This window comes from Artemia sp. Qi Xiang Cuo, chromosome 14 (genome assembly GCF_049724085.1).
Source record: "Artemia sp. Qi Xiang Cuo chromosome 14, ASM4972408v1, whole genome shotgun sequence".
NCBI lineage: Eukaryota > Metazoa > Arthropoda > Branchiopoda > Anostraca > Artemiidae > Artemia > Artemia sp. Qi Xiang Cuo.
Genome location: NC_142807.1, coordinates 4,039,724 through 4,054,082, shown reverse-complemented (window position 1 = coordinate 4,054,082; position 14,359 = coordinate 4,039,724). Strand labels below are relative to the sequence as shown.

The following is a 14,359-nucleotide window of genomic DNA, read 5'->3' as shown; positions in this document are numbered from 1 at the left end:
TATAGGTTTAAGCTTAATTAAAAGCCTATTTTGTTCATATGATCAAGGGAAGAATTAAAAAAAGGACTAAAATCAAAAACAAAATTTAATTCAAAATAGAGATTTAAAGAAATTAGATAGAATAGATATGTTTAAAGAGATTAGAATAAAAATTAAAAACTTAGGAAGAGGAAAAAATAATTGTAACAAATATAATTAACGCGGAGAAAATTATATATTTTTAAGCTTAATCAAATACCTCTTTTGATCATTTCAGAATTCAAACTTGATAAAACAAACGAGAATTGAAACTCTTTTCAAACAAACAAGGTTTTGTATAAGTATTTTCGGTAAAAAGAAATGCAATCTCTATTAATAAAAATTACCATCATAAAATACAATTAATTGCTTTTGCGTATCAATTTTCAATAAAATAGTCCATTTTCTTTTATTATCAGAGTACTCATATCCAATAATAACAGAAACTCAACACGTTTTAGTGCATACATGAACTAAATCCTAGCTCATTCATTAGTAAAGATGGTAGAGCTGCTATTTAAACATTGAATCCAATGAATCTTATTTATAAAACTTTATTTTGACCCATGGTCATTGAATTTATTGGCCGACATTTGTGCACTAGCAGATAGACAAGGGCTGCTATTTCGACAGGAGTCAAACCAATCTGAGTTTTTATTGGTCACTGAAAGTTGACCTGAGTTTTATTGGTCACCTTAATAATTGAAAGTTCTAGTGTTCTTTTTAAGAGTCAAAAGTGATTGGAGGGCAGCCAACTCCCCTCCACGCCCTTCATTTTCCCAAACACATCTTATCAAAATTTTGAGATAGCCATTTTCTTCAGCATAGTTGAAAAGTCCAGTAATTATGTCTTTGGGGAAACAAAGTAATTATGTCCCTACCACATCCCTTAGGGCAAGGGCTGCAAGTCAGGAAATTCATCCATTGTTTACATCACAGTTTATAGATTATAGACAGTAACTTATCGCAGACAAGGGCTGCTATTTCGACAGGAGTCAAACCAATCTGAGTTTTTATTGGTCACTGAGTTAATTACTTGGAAAAAAATTCGCCCATTTGCGGATATACAAGAGATGCTATACAAACAGTGACCTAATTAATCAGAGTTAATTTAGACCATTCAATTTATTTACTCTCAAAATAGCTGCTTGTCAGTTAGCAGAGATGTAAGAGCTGTTATTCGAACAGGGGGCCAAATACATTTGAGGTAATTTTGGTCGTTGGCCAATGAGATGCCGGATCTGCTATAAGGGCTATTATTCGAACAGTAAGCAAATAAATCCGATTTCGGTTTGACCATTTAGTTTACTACCTTGCCAAAATTCGTTCATTAGCAGATACACAAGAGTTTGAGTTAGTTCCCATCTAGAGGTTACCAGCGACTTAATGCTGGAGCTGGTATTGGTAAATAAAAGTGAGTTATTTTTTCTACGATTGTATTGATTATTTTCACCAAACTCTGGTAGGGTTAGGAAGAGTGTATTGGGAGTTATCGTCATTGTAGTATCCACCGGAGGACCCGTCCCCCTACAGGACATATTTATTAGTGGTGGCACAGGTTCTGGAGCCTTAGGCCAAATAGTGTGGTTCTTACTGCCCCCACAGGTAGGCTAGTGCAATTGTCGTACCCAAACTGGTTATAATATAAGTGCGGGAAGAACTCTTAGATGGCACCGCTCGGCCATGATACTATTGCCTAAGACCATCAGTAGTGGTACTGGTAGCGCTATGCTACATACACTGACACCGTGTAGACTATTACTGGTGGTGTTAGATTACAAACAAGCTGTTCGTCCTTTAGCAGAGATGTGACAATTGTTACTCGAACAGTGAACCAAATCAGTTTAAGTTTATTTGGCCATTGAGTTCATTTATTGGAGAAGGTGATCCATTAGCATATATATATATATATATATATATATATATATATATATATATATATATATATATATATATATATATATATATATATATATATATATATATATATATATATATATATATATATATATATATATATATATATATATATATATATATATATATATATATATATATATATATATATATATATATATATATATATATATATATATATATATATATATATATAAGGGCTGCTACTCGAACAATAAATCCAAGCAATCTAAGCTTCTATTTTACTTCTGTTGTTAGATTTTACTTGAATTTGATCATTCTTCTTCTTGCAATCTTGTCCTAGACTGTTTACCTGTCTTACAATATTATACAACGTAGTAAGTGATTCAATTTTTGCAATTTAACTTACAAAATATGATTTCTAGAAAGATCTTTTCCTATACTTGGTTAACAACAATACTTACTCCTTCATTTGCAGCATACAAAATGAATAATCAAGTATAAAGTAACAGAGGAAGGAAATCCTACAGTGTGGAAAGAAGTTCCTTTTGGAATACATTTTCATCGTCGGTACCTATTTTGTATGCTAAAAAAATAACCTTTAAAATCTAGTGATGTACGCACTATGAAATACTGGATAATTAAAATTTCAATATGAACTACTCTGTTCTCCAGATTCGTTGCATTTCGATACAGTTGACAAACAAAATCACAACATCAATATCAACGTCTTTAACATATAAAGATGACTAAACTTGACTGTTAGTCACCTTGTTGCATATTGCGAATACTACTTAGCTGCTCCACCTACTCATCCGAGGGGATCCTCCTTGGATCATCAGAATAAAAACAGTTCACTCGTCATGAAGTACTATCAGTTACTAGTTCAGTTGGACCTGAAATGATATCATGTCAGCAAAAATGGTAAAATTACTTCGATTGGGACTCAATCCCACTTTCTAGGGCTATAATGAAAGAAAGGTTGAGATGACTAGGGTACGTTCTGCGGATGAAGGATGACAGATTGCCGAAGATTGGCCAACCGTCTACGGCTAAATGGAAAGCAGGTCGTCCTCGTCTGGGGTGGGACGATGTTATAAAAATAAATTTAAAGGAAACGGGTTTCTAGGAGAATGTAAAGAGGGAGGCTTTGAATAGAATGGGGTGGAGGAGCGTGTATAGCTGTGTTGGCCTCAGGCAGCTTGGTGCTGCGGTGAGTTGTTAGTAGTAGTAGTATAAATGGAAATATACTGAATCTGTGAATAAAAAAGCTACATAGTGACCTCCCTGAGCCCTTTAATTCTGCCACTTTTTATCTCTGATCAAAGTAACTCTCATCTTCGTAACATAATTCGTATTCCGTTTACCTCATCCCCAAACTTCAATCAAAATATTCCGTTTACCCCATCCCCAAACGAACAGAAATAACAATAATTAACCGAGTCAACTCAAAACGAGCAGAAATTAACATAAGTTGGGTGCAAAACCCCTATGTCTTCCCCAGGCCAGAACAAAATTTGCACTTTACTGAAAAAATATAAATGTTTTTACTATTATAACTTTAATAAATCAAATAATATTAACATTTTGATTACTAAATATCAGTATATGTAGCCTATATTAAACTGACAATACACATTCATTTTTATTTTTTCAGTAAAGTGCAAATTTTGTTCTGGCCTTGGGAAGGCATAGGGGTTTTACGCCCAACTTATGTTAATTTCTGCTCGTTTTGAGTTTGAATCGGTTAATTATAGTAATTTCTGTTTATTTTGGGTTTCATTTATTTATCGATCCTGATTTGTGGTAGTTTCACGCTTGGTAGATTATTTGAATTTATTTTTGCTCATTTTTTGTTTAATGGAGTTCTTTACTTTTCTTTGAAAAACTTATTTTGTGGAAAAAGTTTTTTTAATTAATTTCTGTTCGTTTTATATTGACATAGTCTTTTCAGGGAAAAAGAAAATAACACTTTAAATCTTTTCGTTTTTTAAGACTTTATAGTTTGGCCTGCTATTTGTATGCTGGAGAAAAATTTTCAGCAATTTTTAACAACATACACCATCTTAAAAATCTGGGCACAAATAGCAGTGTTTAATTTAGTTTCATACCTCCTCTAGTTCAACTGAAATGGAAAACTTGATAGCATTCGCAAAAAAAAAAAATCTGTTTACTTTCTTTGATAGCTTGGATAAACTTACGCTCTTTTTATTTGGTTAAATTTTAACAGCAGAAATGGGATGGTTGCCGCGGGAGGATGGGAGTGAAAGGGGGATTAGTTGCCCTCAAGTCTTTTTCGACTATTAAAAAGGGCATCAGCCCTTTCTATTTTCAATCGAATGAGTCCTTTTCGAAGTTCCCACGACAACTCTTTCGATACGAAGTACCTTGGTCTAAACAAGAACAACCACAAAAAATAATACATTGTGGTCACATTGATATTAACTCTAAAAATGTCAAACCTACCAATCATTTTCGACTATTAATAAGGGCACTATGCCTTTCGATTTACAATTGAATGAGCCCTTTTGGAAACGACAAAGCTGTCTATAAACACCTTATATGTCCCTAGGGCATAAATTACAACCCTTACCCTAAGGTCTGTTAGGGTGGTTGTCATCCTCTAAGACCGAATTTCCAGAACTTTCAACTATGTTAAACAACATGGCTATCTCAAAATTTTGACTGGATGTGTTTGGAGAAATGGTGGACGTGAGAGGGGCGGTAGTCACTCTAATCACTTTCAACAATTAAAAATGGCCCTAGCCCTTTCAATTTCCAATGAAATGAGCTCTTTTGAAGTTTATACGACAAAACTTTCAATAAAAATCTTATATGCCCCAAGGGCATAACTTACAACCCTTGCCCTGAGTGCTGGGGGGGGGGGGGGACAGCCTCAAAGACCGAATGACTCGGACTTTCAAAGCTGCTGACCAACATGAATATAAGAAAATTTTTCTTACGCGTGCTTTAAGAAAGGATTAGCGTTAGAGGGGGGTTAGTTACCTTCCATTCGCTTTTAATTGGTACCAAAGTCAATATTCATCATAATTGGGAATGGAGGGAATCATTTTTGAAGTTTTACGACAATTCTATCAATAAAAACCTTATATGCCCCCAGGGCAGAACTTACAACCTTTGCCCTTGAGGCTCTGGGGGGTTTGTCATCCTTAAATACATAATTTCCAGAACTTTCAACTACGTTGAACAAAATGGCTATCTCTAAACTTTAATGAATGTTTTTGGGAAAATGGTGGGCATAAAAGGGAGGTTAATTACTCTCCACTCACTTTCTACTATTAAAAAGGAAAATTTCAATTTCCAATCAAATGAGCCCTTTTTGAAATTTCTATAACAACTTTCTATATAAAGTTTATATGCCCCCAGGGCATAACTTACAACCCTTGCACTGAGGGCTCTGAGGGGGCTATCATCCTAAAAGACCTTATTTCAAGAACTTTCAACTACGTTGAACAAAATGGATATCTCAAAATTTTGATTGGATGTGTTAGGGAAAATGATGGGCGTGAGAGGGGCGTTAGTCGCTCTCCAATCACTTTCAACTATTAAAAAAGGCACTAGCCCTTTCAATTTCCAACTGAATGAGCCCTTTTGAAGTTTCTACGCTTTCAATAAAAACCTCATATGCACCCAGGGCATAACTTACAACCCTTGCCCAGAGGGCTGTGGGGGGGGGGTGGGGTTGTCATCCTTAAAGACCTAATTTCAAAAAATTTCAACTACATTGAATAAAATGACTATCAACAATATTGATTGGATGTGTTTGGAGAAAAGATGGGCGTAAGAGCGGGGTTAGTTGCCTTCCAATCACTTTTGACTATTAAAAATGGCACCAGCCCTTTGAATTTCCAATAGAATGAGCCCTTTTTCAAGTTTCTACCATAAAGATTTCAATAAAAACCTTATACCCCCAATTAATATGTCCCCAGGGCATAACTTATAACCCTTGCCCTGAAGACTGTGGGGGGAGTGTCCTGCTCAGAGGTATATTTTCCTGAACTTTGAACTGCGTGGAACAAAATGGCTATCTCAAAATCTTTATTGGATGTGTTTGGGGAAATGGTGGGCGTGGAAGGGGTGTTAGTTGCTTTCCAATCACTTTCGAGTATTAAAAAGGGCCCTAGCCATTTCTATTGCCAATCGAATGAGCCCTTTTTGAAGTTTCTACGACAACGCGTTATGTAAAAACCTTATATGCCCCCTGGGCATAATTTACAACCCTTGCCCTGAGGGATGTGGGGGAGGGGGTGTCATCCTCAAATACCTAATTTCCAGAACTTAAAAATATGTTGAATAAAATTGCTATCTCAAAGTTTTGATTAGACGTGTTTGGGGAAAATGTGGGCGTGAGTGGCGGGTTAGTTGCCCTCTAATCACTTTCTACTATAAAAAAGGGCAATAACCCTTTGAATTTCCAATCGAATGAGCCTTTTTTAAAGTTTCTACGACAACTCCTTCTATAAAAAACCTTATATGCCCCCAGGGTATAACTTACAACCCTTGCCCAAAGGGCTGTCCTCAAAAACATAATTTCTAGCTGGAAATCGACCACGCTGAACAAAATGGCTATCTCAAAATTTTGATTGGATGTGTTTCAGGAAATGGTGGGCGTGGAAGGGATGTTAGTTGTCTTCCAATCACTTTTGACTATTAAAGAGGGCATAAGCCACTCCAATTTCCAATTGAATGAGCTATTTTCGAAGTTTCTACGACAACTTCTTCGATACGAAGTGCCCTACTCTAAAGGAAAAAATTAATAAATAATACATTGTGCCAACATAGTTCTTATATGCCCTTTGGGCTTAGCTTAAAACACTTTTCCTGAGGGTTGTGGGGGAGTGTCCTCTTTACTTGGTCCTCGTTTCTTGTCTCTTTCTCGAGTGTCCCCGTTCTTTACTTAGGCAGCACGATCGCGCTGCCTATGATTTATACAACAACTTTGTATATAAACCTTATATGTCCCCAGGGCAAAACTTACAATCCTTGCACTGACGGCTCTGAGGGGGTATCATCATAAAAGACCTAATTTCCAGAACGTTCAACTACGTTGAACAAAATGGATATCTAAAAATTTTGATTGGATGTGTTTATGAAAATGGTGGGCGTGAGAGGGGCGTTAGTCGCTATCCAATCACTTTCAACTGTTAAAAAAAGGCACTATCCCTTTAAATTTCCAATTGAATGACCCTCTTTTGAAGTTTCTACTACAATACTTTCAATAAAAACCTTATATGCCCAGGGCATAACTTACAAGCCTTGCACTGAGGGCTGTGAGGGGGTTATCATCCTAAAAAACCTAATTTCCAGAACTTTCAACTACGTTGATCAAATTGGCTATCTCTAAATTTTGATTGGATGTGTTTGGGAAAATGGTGGGCTTGAGAGGGGCTTTAGGCGCCATCCATCACTTTCAACTATTAAAAGAGGCACTAGCCCTTTCAATTTCCAAATGAATGAGCTGTTTAGAAGTTTCTACGACAAAACTTTCAATAAAACTTTATATGCCCCAGGGCATAACTTACAACCCTTGCCCTAAGGGCTCTTAGGGGGTTATCATACGAACAGACCTAATTTCCAAAACGTTCGACAACATTAAACAAATTGGATATCTCAAAATTATAATTCAATGTTTTTGGGAAAATAGTGGGCGTGAGAGGGGCGTTAGTCGCTATCCAATCACTTTCAACTATTAAAAAAGGCACTAGCCCTTTCAATTTCTAATTGAATGAGCCCTTTTGAAGTTTCTACGGCAATGCTTTCAACAAAAACTTTATATGCCCCCAAGGTATAACTTACAATCCCGGCCCTGATGGCTGTGGGGAGAGGGGTTGTCATCCTTAAAGACCTAGTTTCCAAAACTTTCAACTACGTTGAATAAAATGGCTATCTAAAAATTTTGATTGGATGTGTTTGGGGAAAATGGGAGCCTGAGAGGGGGGTTAGTTGCCCTCAAATCAGTTTCGACTAATAGGGTACTATCCCTTTGAATTTCAAATCGAACGAGCTCTTTTTAAGTTTCTACGACAAAGATTTCAATAAAAAACCTTATATGCCCCCAGGGCATAACTTATAATCCTAGCCCTGAGGGTTGTGGGGGAGTGTCTTCCTCAAAAATATATTTTCTATCTGGAAATAAACTACGCTGAACAAAATGGCAATCTCAAAATCTTTATTGGACGTATTTGGGGAAATGGTGGGCCTGGAAAGGGTGTTAGTTGCTTTCCAATCATTTTCGACTATTAAAAAGGGCCCTAGCCATTTCAATTTCCAATCAAATGAGCCCTTTTGAAGTTTCTACGACAACGCGTTATATAAAAACCTTATATGCCCCCGAGCATAATTTACAACCCTTTCCCTGAGGGCTGTGGGGGGGGGGGTTGTCATCCTCAAAGACCAAATTTACAGAACTTAAAACTACGTTGAATAAAATGGCTATATCAAAGTTTTGATTAGATGTGTTTGGGGAAAAGGTAGGCGTGAGTGGCGGGTTAGTTGCCCTCTAATCACTTTCGACTATTAAAAAGGGAACTAGCCCTTTGAATTTCCAATCCAATGAGCCTTTTTTGAAGTTTCTACGACAACGCCTTCTATAAGAAAAACCGTATATGCCCCCAGGGCATAACTTACAACCCTTGCCCTAAGGGCTGTGGAGGACTGTCCTCAAAAACATAGTTTCTATCTGGAATTCAACTACGCTGAACAAAATGGCTATACCAAAATTTTAATTGGATGTGTTTCTGGAAACGGTGGGCTTGGAAGGGGTGTTAGTCGCCTTCCAATTACTTTCGACTATTAAAAAGGGTAAAGCCACTCCAATTTCCGATTGAATGAGCCATTTTCGACAACTTCTTCGATACGAAATACCCTGCTCTAAAGGAAAAATTTACTAAATAATACATTCTGCCAACATCGTTCTTATATGCCCCCAGGGCATAATTTAAAACCCATGCCCTGAGGGATGTGAGGGATTGTCCCCCTCTTTACTTAGTCCTCGTTTCTTGTCTCTTTCTCGAGTGTCCCCGTTCTTTTTCTTAGGCAGCGCGATCGCGCTGCCTATGATTTATACAACAACTTTGTATATAAGCCTTATATGCCCCCAGGGCAAAACTTACAACCCTTGCACTGACGGCTCTGAGGGGGTATCATCATAAAAGACCTAATTTCCAGAACGTTCAACTACGTTGAACAAAATGGATATCTGAAAATTTTGATTGGATGTGTTTTGGAAAATGGTGGGCGTGAGAGGGGCGTGAGTCCTCAAAATATAATTTCTATCTGGAAATAAACTACGCTGAACAAAATGGCAATCTCAAAATCTTTATTGGATGTGTTTGGGGAAATGGTGGGCCTGGAAAGGGTGTTAGTTGCTTTCCAATCATTTTCGACTATTAAAAAGGGCCCTAGCCATTTCAATTTCCAATCGAATGAGCCCTTTTTGAAGTTTCTACGACAACACGTTATATAAAAACCTTATATGCCCCCGAGCATAATATACAACCCTTACCCTGAGGGCTGTGGGGGGGGGGGGGGGGTTTCATCCTCAAAGACCTAATTTACAGAACTTAAAACTACGTTGAATAAAATGGATATCTCAAGGTTTTGATTAGATGTGTTTGGGGAAAAGGTAGGCGTGAGAGGCGGGTTAGTTGCCATCCAATCACTTTTGACTATTTAAAAGGGTATTCGCCCTTTGAATTTTCAATCGAATGAGCCTTTTTTGAAGTTTCTACGACAACGCCTTCTATAAAAAACCTTATATGCCCCCAGGGCATAACTTACAACCCTTGCCCTAAGGACTGTGGAGGACTGTCCTCAAAAAAATAATTTATATCTGGAAATCAACTACGCTGAACAAAATGGCTATCTTAAAATTTGCATTGGAGGTGTTTCGGTAAATGGAGGGCGTCAAAGGGTTATTACTCGCCATCCATTCACTTTCGAATCTTAAATAGGGCACAAGCCACTCCAATTTGCCATTGAATGACCGCTTTTCGACAACTTCTTCGATACGAAGTGCTCTACTCTAAAGGAAAAAATTAGTAAATAATACATTGTGCCTACATCGTTCTTTTATGCCCCCAGGGCATATCTTAAAACCCTTACCCCTAGGTTTGCGGGGGGTTGTCCTCTTCTTTACTTAGTCCCCGTTTTTGTCTCTTTCTCGAGTGTCCCCGTTCTTTTTCTTAGGCAGCGCGATCGCGCTGCCTATGATTTATACAACAACTTTGTATATAAGCCTTATATGCCCCCAGGGCAAAACTTACAACCCTTGCACTGACGGCTCTGAGGGGGTATCATCATAAAAGACCTAATTTCCAGAACGTTCAACTACGTTGAACAAAATGGATATCTGAAAATTTTGATTGGATGTGTTTTGGAAAATGGTGGGCGTGAGAGGGGCGTTAGTCGCTATCCAATCACTTTCAACTATTAAAAAAGGCACTAGCCCTTTCAATTTCCAATTTGATGAGCCCTTTTCAAGTTTCTACGACAACGCTTTCAATAAAAACTTTATATGCCCCAAGGCATAACTTACAAGCCTTGCACTGAGAGCTCTGAGGGGGTTATCATCCTTAAAGACCTAATTTCCAGAATTTTCAACTACGTTGAACAAAATAGATATCTCAAAATTTTAATTCAATGTGTTTGGCAAAATGGTGGGCGTGAGAGGGGCGTTAGTCGCTATGCAATCACTTTCAACTATTAAAAAAAGTACTAGCCCTATTAATTTTCAATTGAATGAGCCCTGTTCAAGTTTCTACGACAACGCTTTCAATAAAAACTTTATATGCCCCAGGGCATAACTTATAACCCTTGCACTGAGGGCTCTGAGGGGGTTATCATCCTAAAAGACCTAATTTCCAGAACTTTCAACTACGTTGAACAAAATGGATATCTAAAATTTTTAATTCGATGTGTTTGGGAAAATGGTGGGCATGAGAGGGGCGTTAGTCACTATCCAATCACTTTCAACTATTAAAAAAGTCACTATCCCTTTCAATTTCCAATTGAATGAGCCCTTTTGAAGTTTTTACGGCAAAGCTTTCAACAAAAACTTTATATGCTCCCAAGGTATAACTTACAATTTTTGCCCTGAGGGCTGTGGGGGGAGGGGTTGTCATTCTTAAAGACCTAATTTCCAAAACTTTAAATAACGTTGAATATAATGGCTATCCAAAAAATTAGATTGAATGTGTTTGGGGAAAATGGGGGCCTGAGAGGGGGGATAGTTGCCCTCAAATCACTTTCGACTAATAAAAAGGGTACTAGCCCTTTTAATTTCAAATCGAATGAGCCCTTTTTCAAGTTTCTACGACAAAGATTTCAATAAAAACCTATATGCCCCCAGGGTACAACTTATAATCCTTGCCCTGAGGGTTGCGGGGGAGTTTCCTCCTCAAAAATATATTTTCTATCTGGAAATAAACTACGCTGAACAAAATGGCTATCTCAAAATTTTGATTGTATGTGTTTTCGGGAATGATGGACGTGGGGGGGCTAGTTGCCCTCCAATCACTTTCGACTATTAAAAAGGGCACTAGCCACTCCAATTTCCAATCGGATGAGCCCTTTTTGAAGTTTCTACGACAACTCCTTCGATACGAAGTGCCCGGGTATTGAAAAAAAAAAAACACATTGTGCCCACATCGTTCTTTACTTAGGCAGCGCTAGCGCGCTGCCTATGACAGAGCACTCATAATCTATTAAGAAATTCTCTAGAACTACCAACAAATCAAGACAGATCTTGAATAGGGTATTACATAGGTTCATTTAAGTACTATATTTGTGATAGGTAGTCCACATTTATACAAGATCAAAGGAAAATATAAGCGCCAAAATCACATTTCATTCGAAACTGCTGTTAGTCTTTTTTAAGCTTAAGACAAAAGAAAAATGAAAAAGAAGAGGCAATAATCAACACAAAGAAAAGTTTATAGGTTTTTAGCCTAATTAAAAGCCTATCTTGTTCATATGACCAAGTGAAGAATTAAAAAAAAGGATTAAAAAAAAAAAATAATTCAAAATAGAGATTTAAAGAAATTAGATAGAATAGATATGTTTAAAGAGACTAGAATAAAATTAAAAACTTAGAAAGAGGAAAAAATAATTGTAACAAATATAATTAACGCGGAGAAAATTATATATTTTTAAGCTTAATCAAATACCTCTTTTGATCATTTCAGAATTCAAACTTAATAAAACAAACGAGAATTGAAACTCTTTTCAAACAAACAAGGTTTTGTATGAGTATTTTCGGTAAAAAGAAATGCAATCTCTATTAATAAAAATTACCATCATAAAATACAATTAAATACTATACAAATATATATATATATATATATATATATATATATATATATATATATATATATATATATATATATATATATATATATATATAGGTTAATTTAAATACTATATATGTGGTATAGGCAGTCCTTTGGATTACCTGCAGGAGGAATGCCATAATATAAAAAACTTATAGCAAAGAATATAATGAGTAAAAATGTCCTTTTAACAACCCCTCCTATATTCTTGGTTGATCTTCGTAGTATTAAAAAGGGTTTAAATATACACAATATTTTAAATATTCTTTGTAGGCATTATATGACGAAAAAAAGCATTCATATTTAATTTTTCACTTTGGTGCGAGGGAGTCAGACATTAGTCTCATCAAAATCCTCCATGTAGATTATACGCCATAGCTCATACTACAAATATTTAGCAGGAATAAAATATTTAAGCTGATCTGAATCGACATCAACACGCGTTTCAAAATCAACAGAAATAATACAGTAGCGTAAAAAATGGGAAAAAAGCGAAACAAGAAGCAACATTTAAGGCAATAATCATCCAACAATCTTTTCATTTTATTCACATAGCGCCCATACACTAATCATGGATGCTATATTTTGGATTCTTAATAAAAAGAGGAGGGTATTACATCAGAATAGAGATGCTAAACAAAGTGTTGACAAAATGCTTGGGTATATGGCAGCAAAAAAGCAACAAGAAAAAAGGAAGAAGAAACAAAAGGCTCAGTGTTGTCAAGGAGGCCAAAATGAAAACTAGCACAAGACGGAATCGGAAATACATCCCACAAGACAGGATAGCTCAATTATTTTTCTCTTTGTTAATGTTCTTTTTTATCTCTACTCATAACTCTCCATTTTCACTCATTATTTTAGAGTATATGTCTTGGGTTCATTTTTATTTTATTACCGGTTACACCTAAGACAAGTTCTGCTGCTTTCGAAGGATATTTGATTTCATTTCTTCGTTGGTAATTTACAGCTCTTAAAAAACAGTTAGTGTATATGGTTTGGGTTCATTTTTTTATTACCGGTTACACCTCAGAGAAGTTCTGCTGCTTTCGTAGGATATTTGATTTCTTTTTTTTTATTGGTAATTTACAGCTCTTAAAAAACAGTTTAGTGTATATAGTTTGGGTTCATTTTTTTCTATTACCGGTTACAACTAAGACAAGTTCTGCTGCTTTCGTAAGATATATGATTTCTTTTCTTCGTTGGTAATTTACAGCTCTTAAAAAACAGTTTAGTGTATATGGTTTGGGGTCATTTTTTTATTACCGGTTACACCTCAGAGAAGTTCTGCTGCTTTCGTAGGATATTTGATTTCTTTTTTTTTATTGTTAATTTACAGCTCTTAAAAAACAGTTTAGTGTATATAGTTTGGGTTCATTTTTTTATTACCGGTTATAACTCAAACAAGTTCTGCTGCTTTCGTAAGATATTTGATTTCTTTTCTTCGTTGGTAATTTACAGCTCTTAAAAAACAGTTTAGTGCATATGGTTTGGGTTCATTTTTTTATTACTGGTTACACCTCAGAGAAGTTCTGCTGCTTTCGTAGGATATTTGATTTCTTTTTTTTTATTGGTAATTTACAGCTCTTAAAAAACAGTTTAGTGTATATAGTTTGGGTTCATTTTTTTATTAACGGTTATACCTCAAACAAGTTCTGCTGCTTTCGTAAGATATTTGATTTCTTTTCTTCGTTGGTAATTTACAGCTCTTAAAAAACAGTTTAGTGCATATGGTTTGGGTTCATTTTTTTATTACTGGTTACACCTCAGAGAAGTTCTGCTGCTTTCGTAGGATATTTGATTTCTTTTTTTTTATTGGTAATTTACAGCTCTTAAAAAACAGTTTAGTGTATATAGTTTGGGTTCATTTTTTTATTACCGGTTATACCTCAGACAAGTTCTGCTGCTTTCGAAGGATATTTGATTTCATTTCTTCATTGGTAATTTACAGCTCTTAAAAAATAGTTTATTGTGTATGTTTTGGGTTCTTTTTTAATTACCGGTTACACCTCAGACAAGTTCTGCTGCTTTCGTAGGATATTTGATTTTTTTTTACTCGTTGTTCAATAATGATTTTATTTTCTGTTTATTGCTATCTTTTCTTCTATACGTCTTTT

General features: G+C 35.9%; 1 protein-coding gene across 2 annotated transcripts in view; it reads right to left on the bottom strand.

Moving 5' to 3' along the window:
* Positions 1-2,154: 2,154 nt before the first annotated feature.
* Positions 2,155-14,359, bottom strand: part of LOC148944053 (CTTNBP2 N-terminal-like protein) — a 125,410-nt gene continuing 113,205 nt past the window's right edge. For both annotated transcript variants that reach the window (XM_089099684.1, XM_089099685.1), the window contains exon 11: positions 2,155-2,792. In XM_089099684.1, coding sequence (XP_088955810.1) covers positions 2,758-2,792 — 35 coding nt within the window. In that variant the 3' untranslated portion in view covers positions 2,155-2,757. The remainder of the gene's footprint in view (positions 2,793-14,359) is intronic.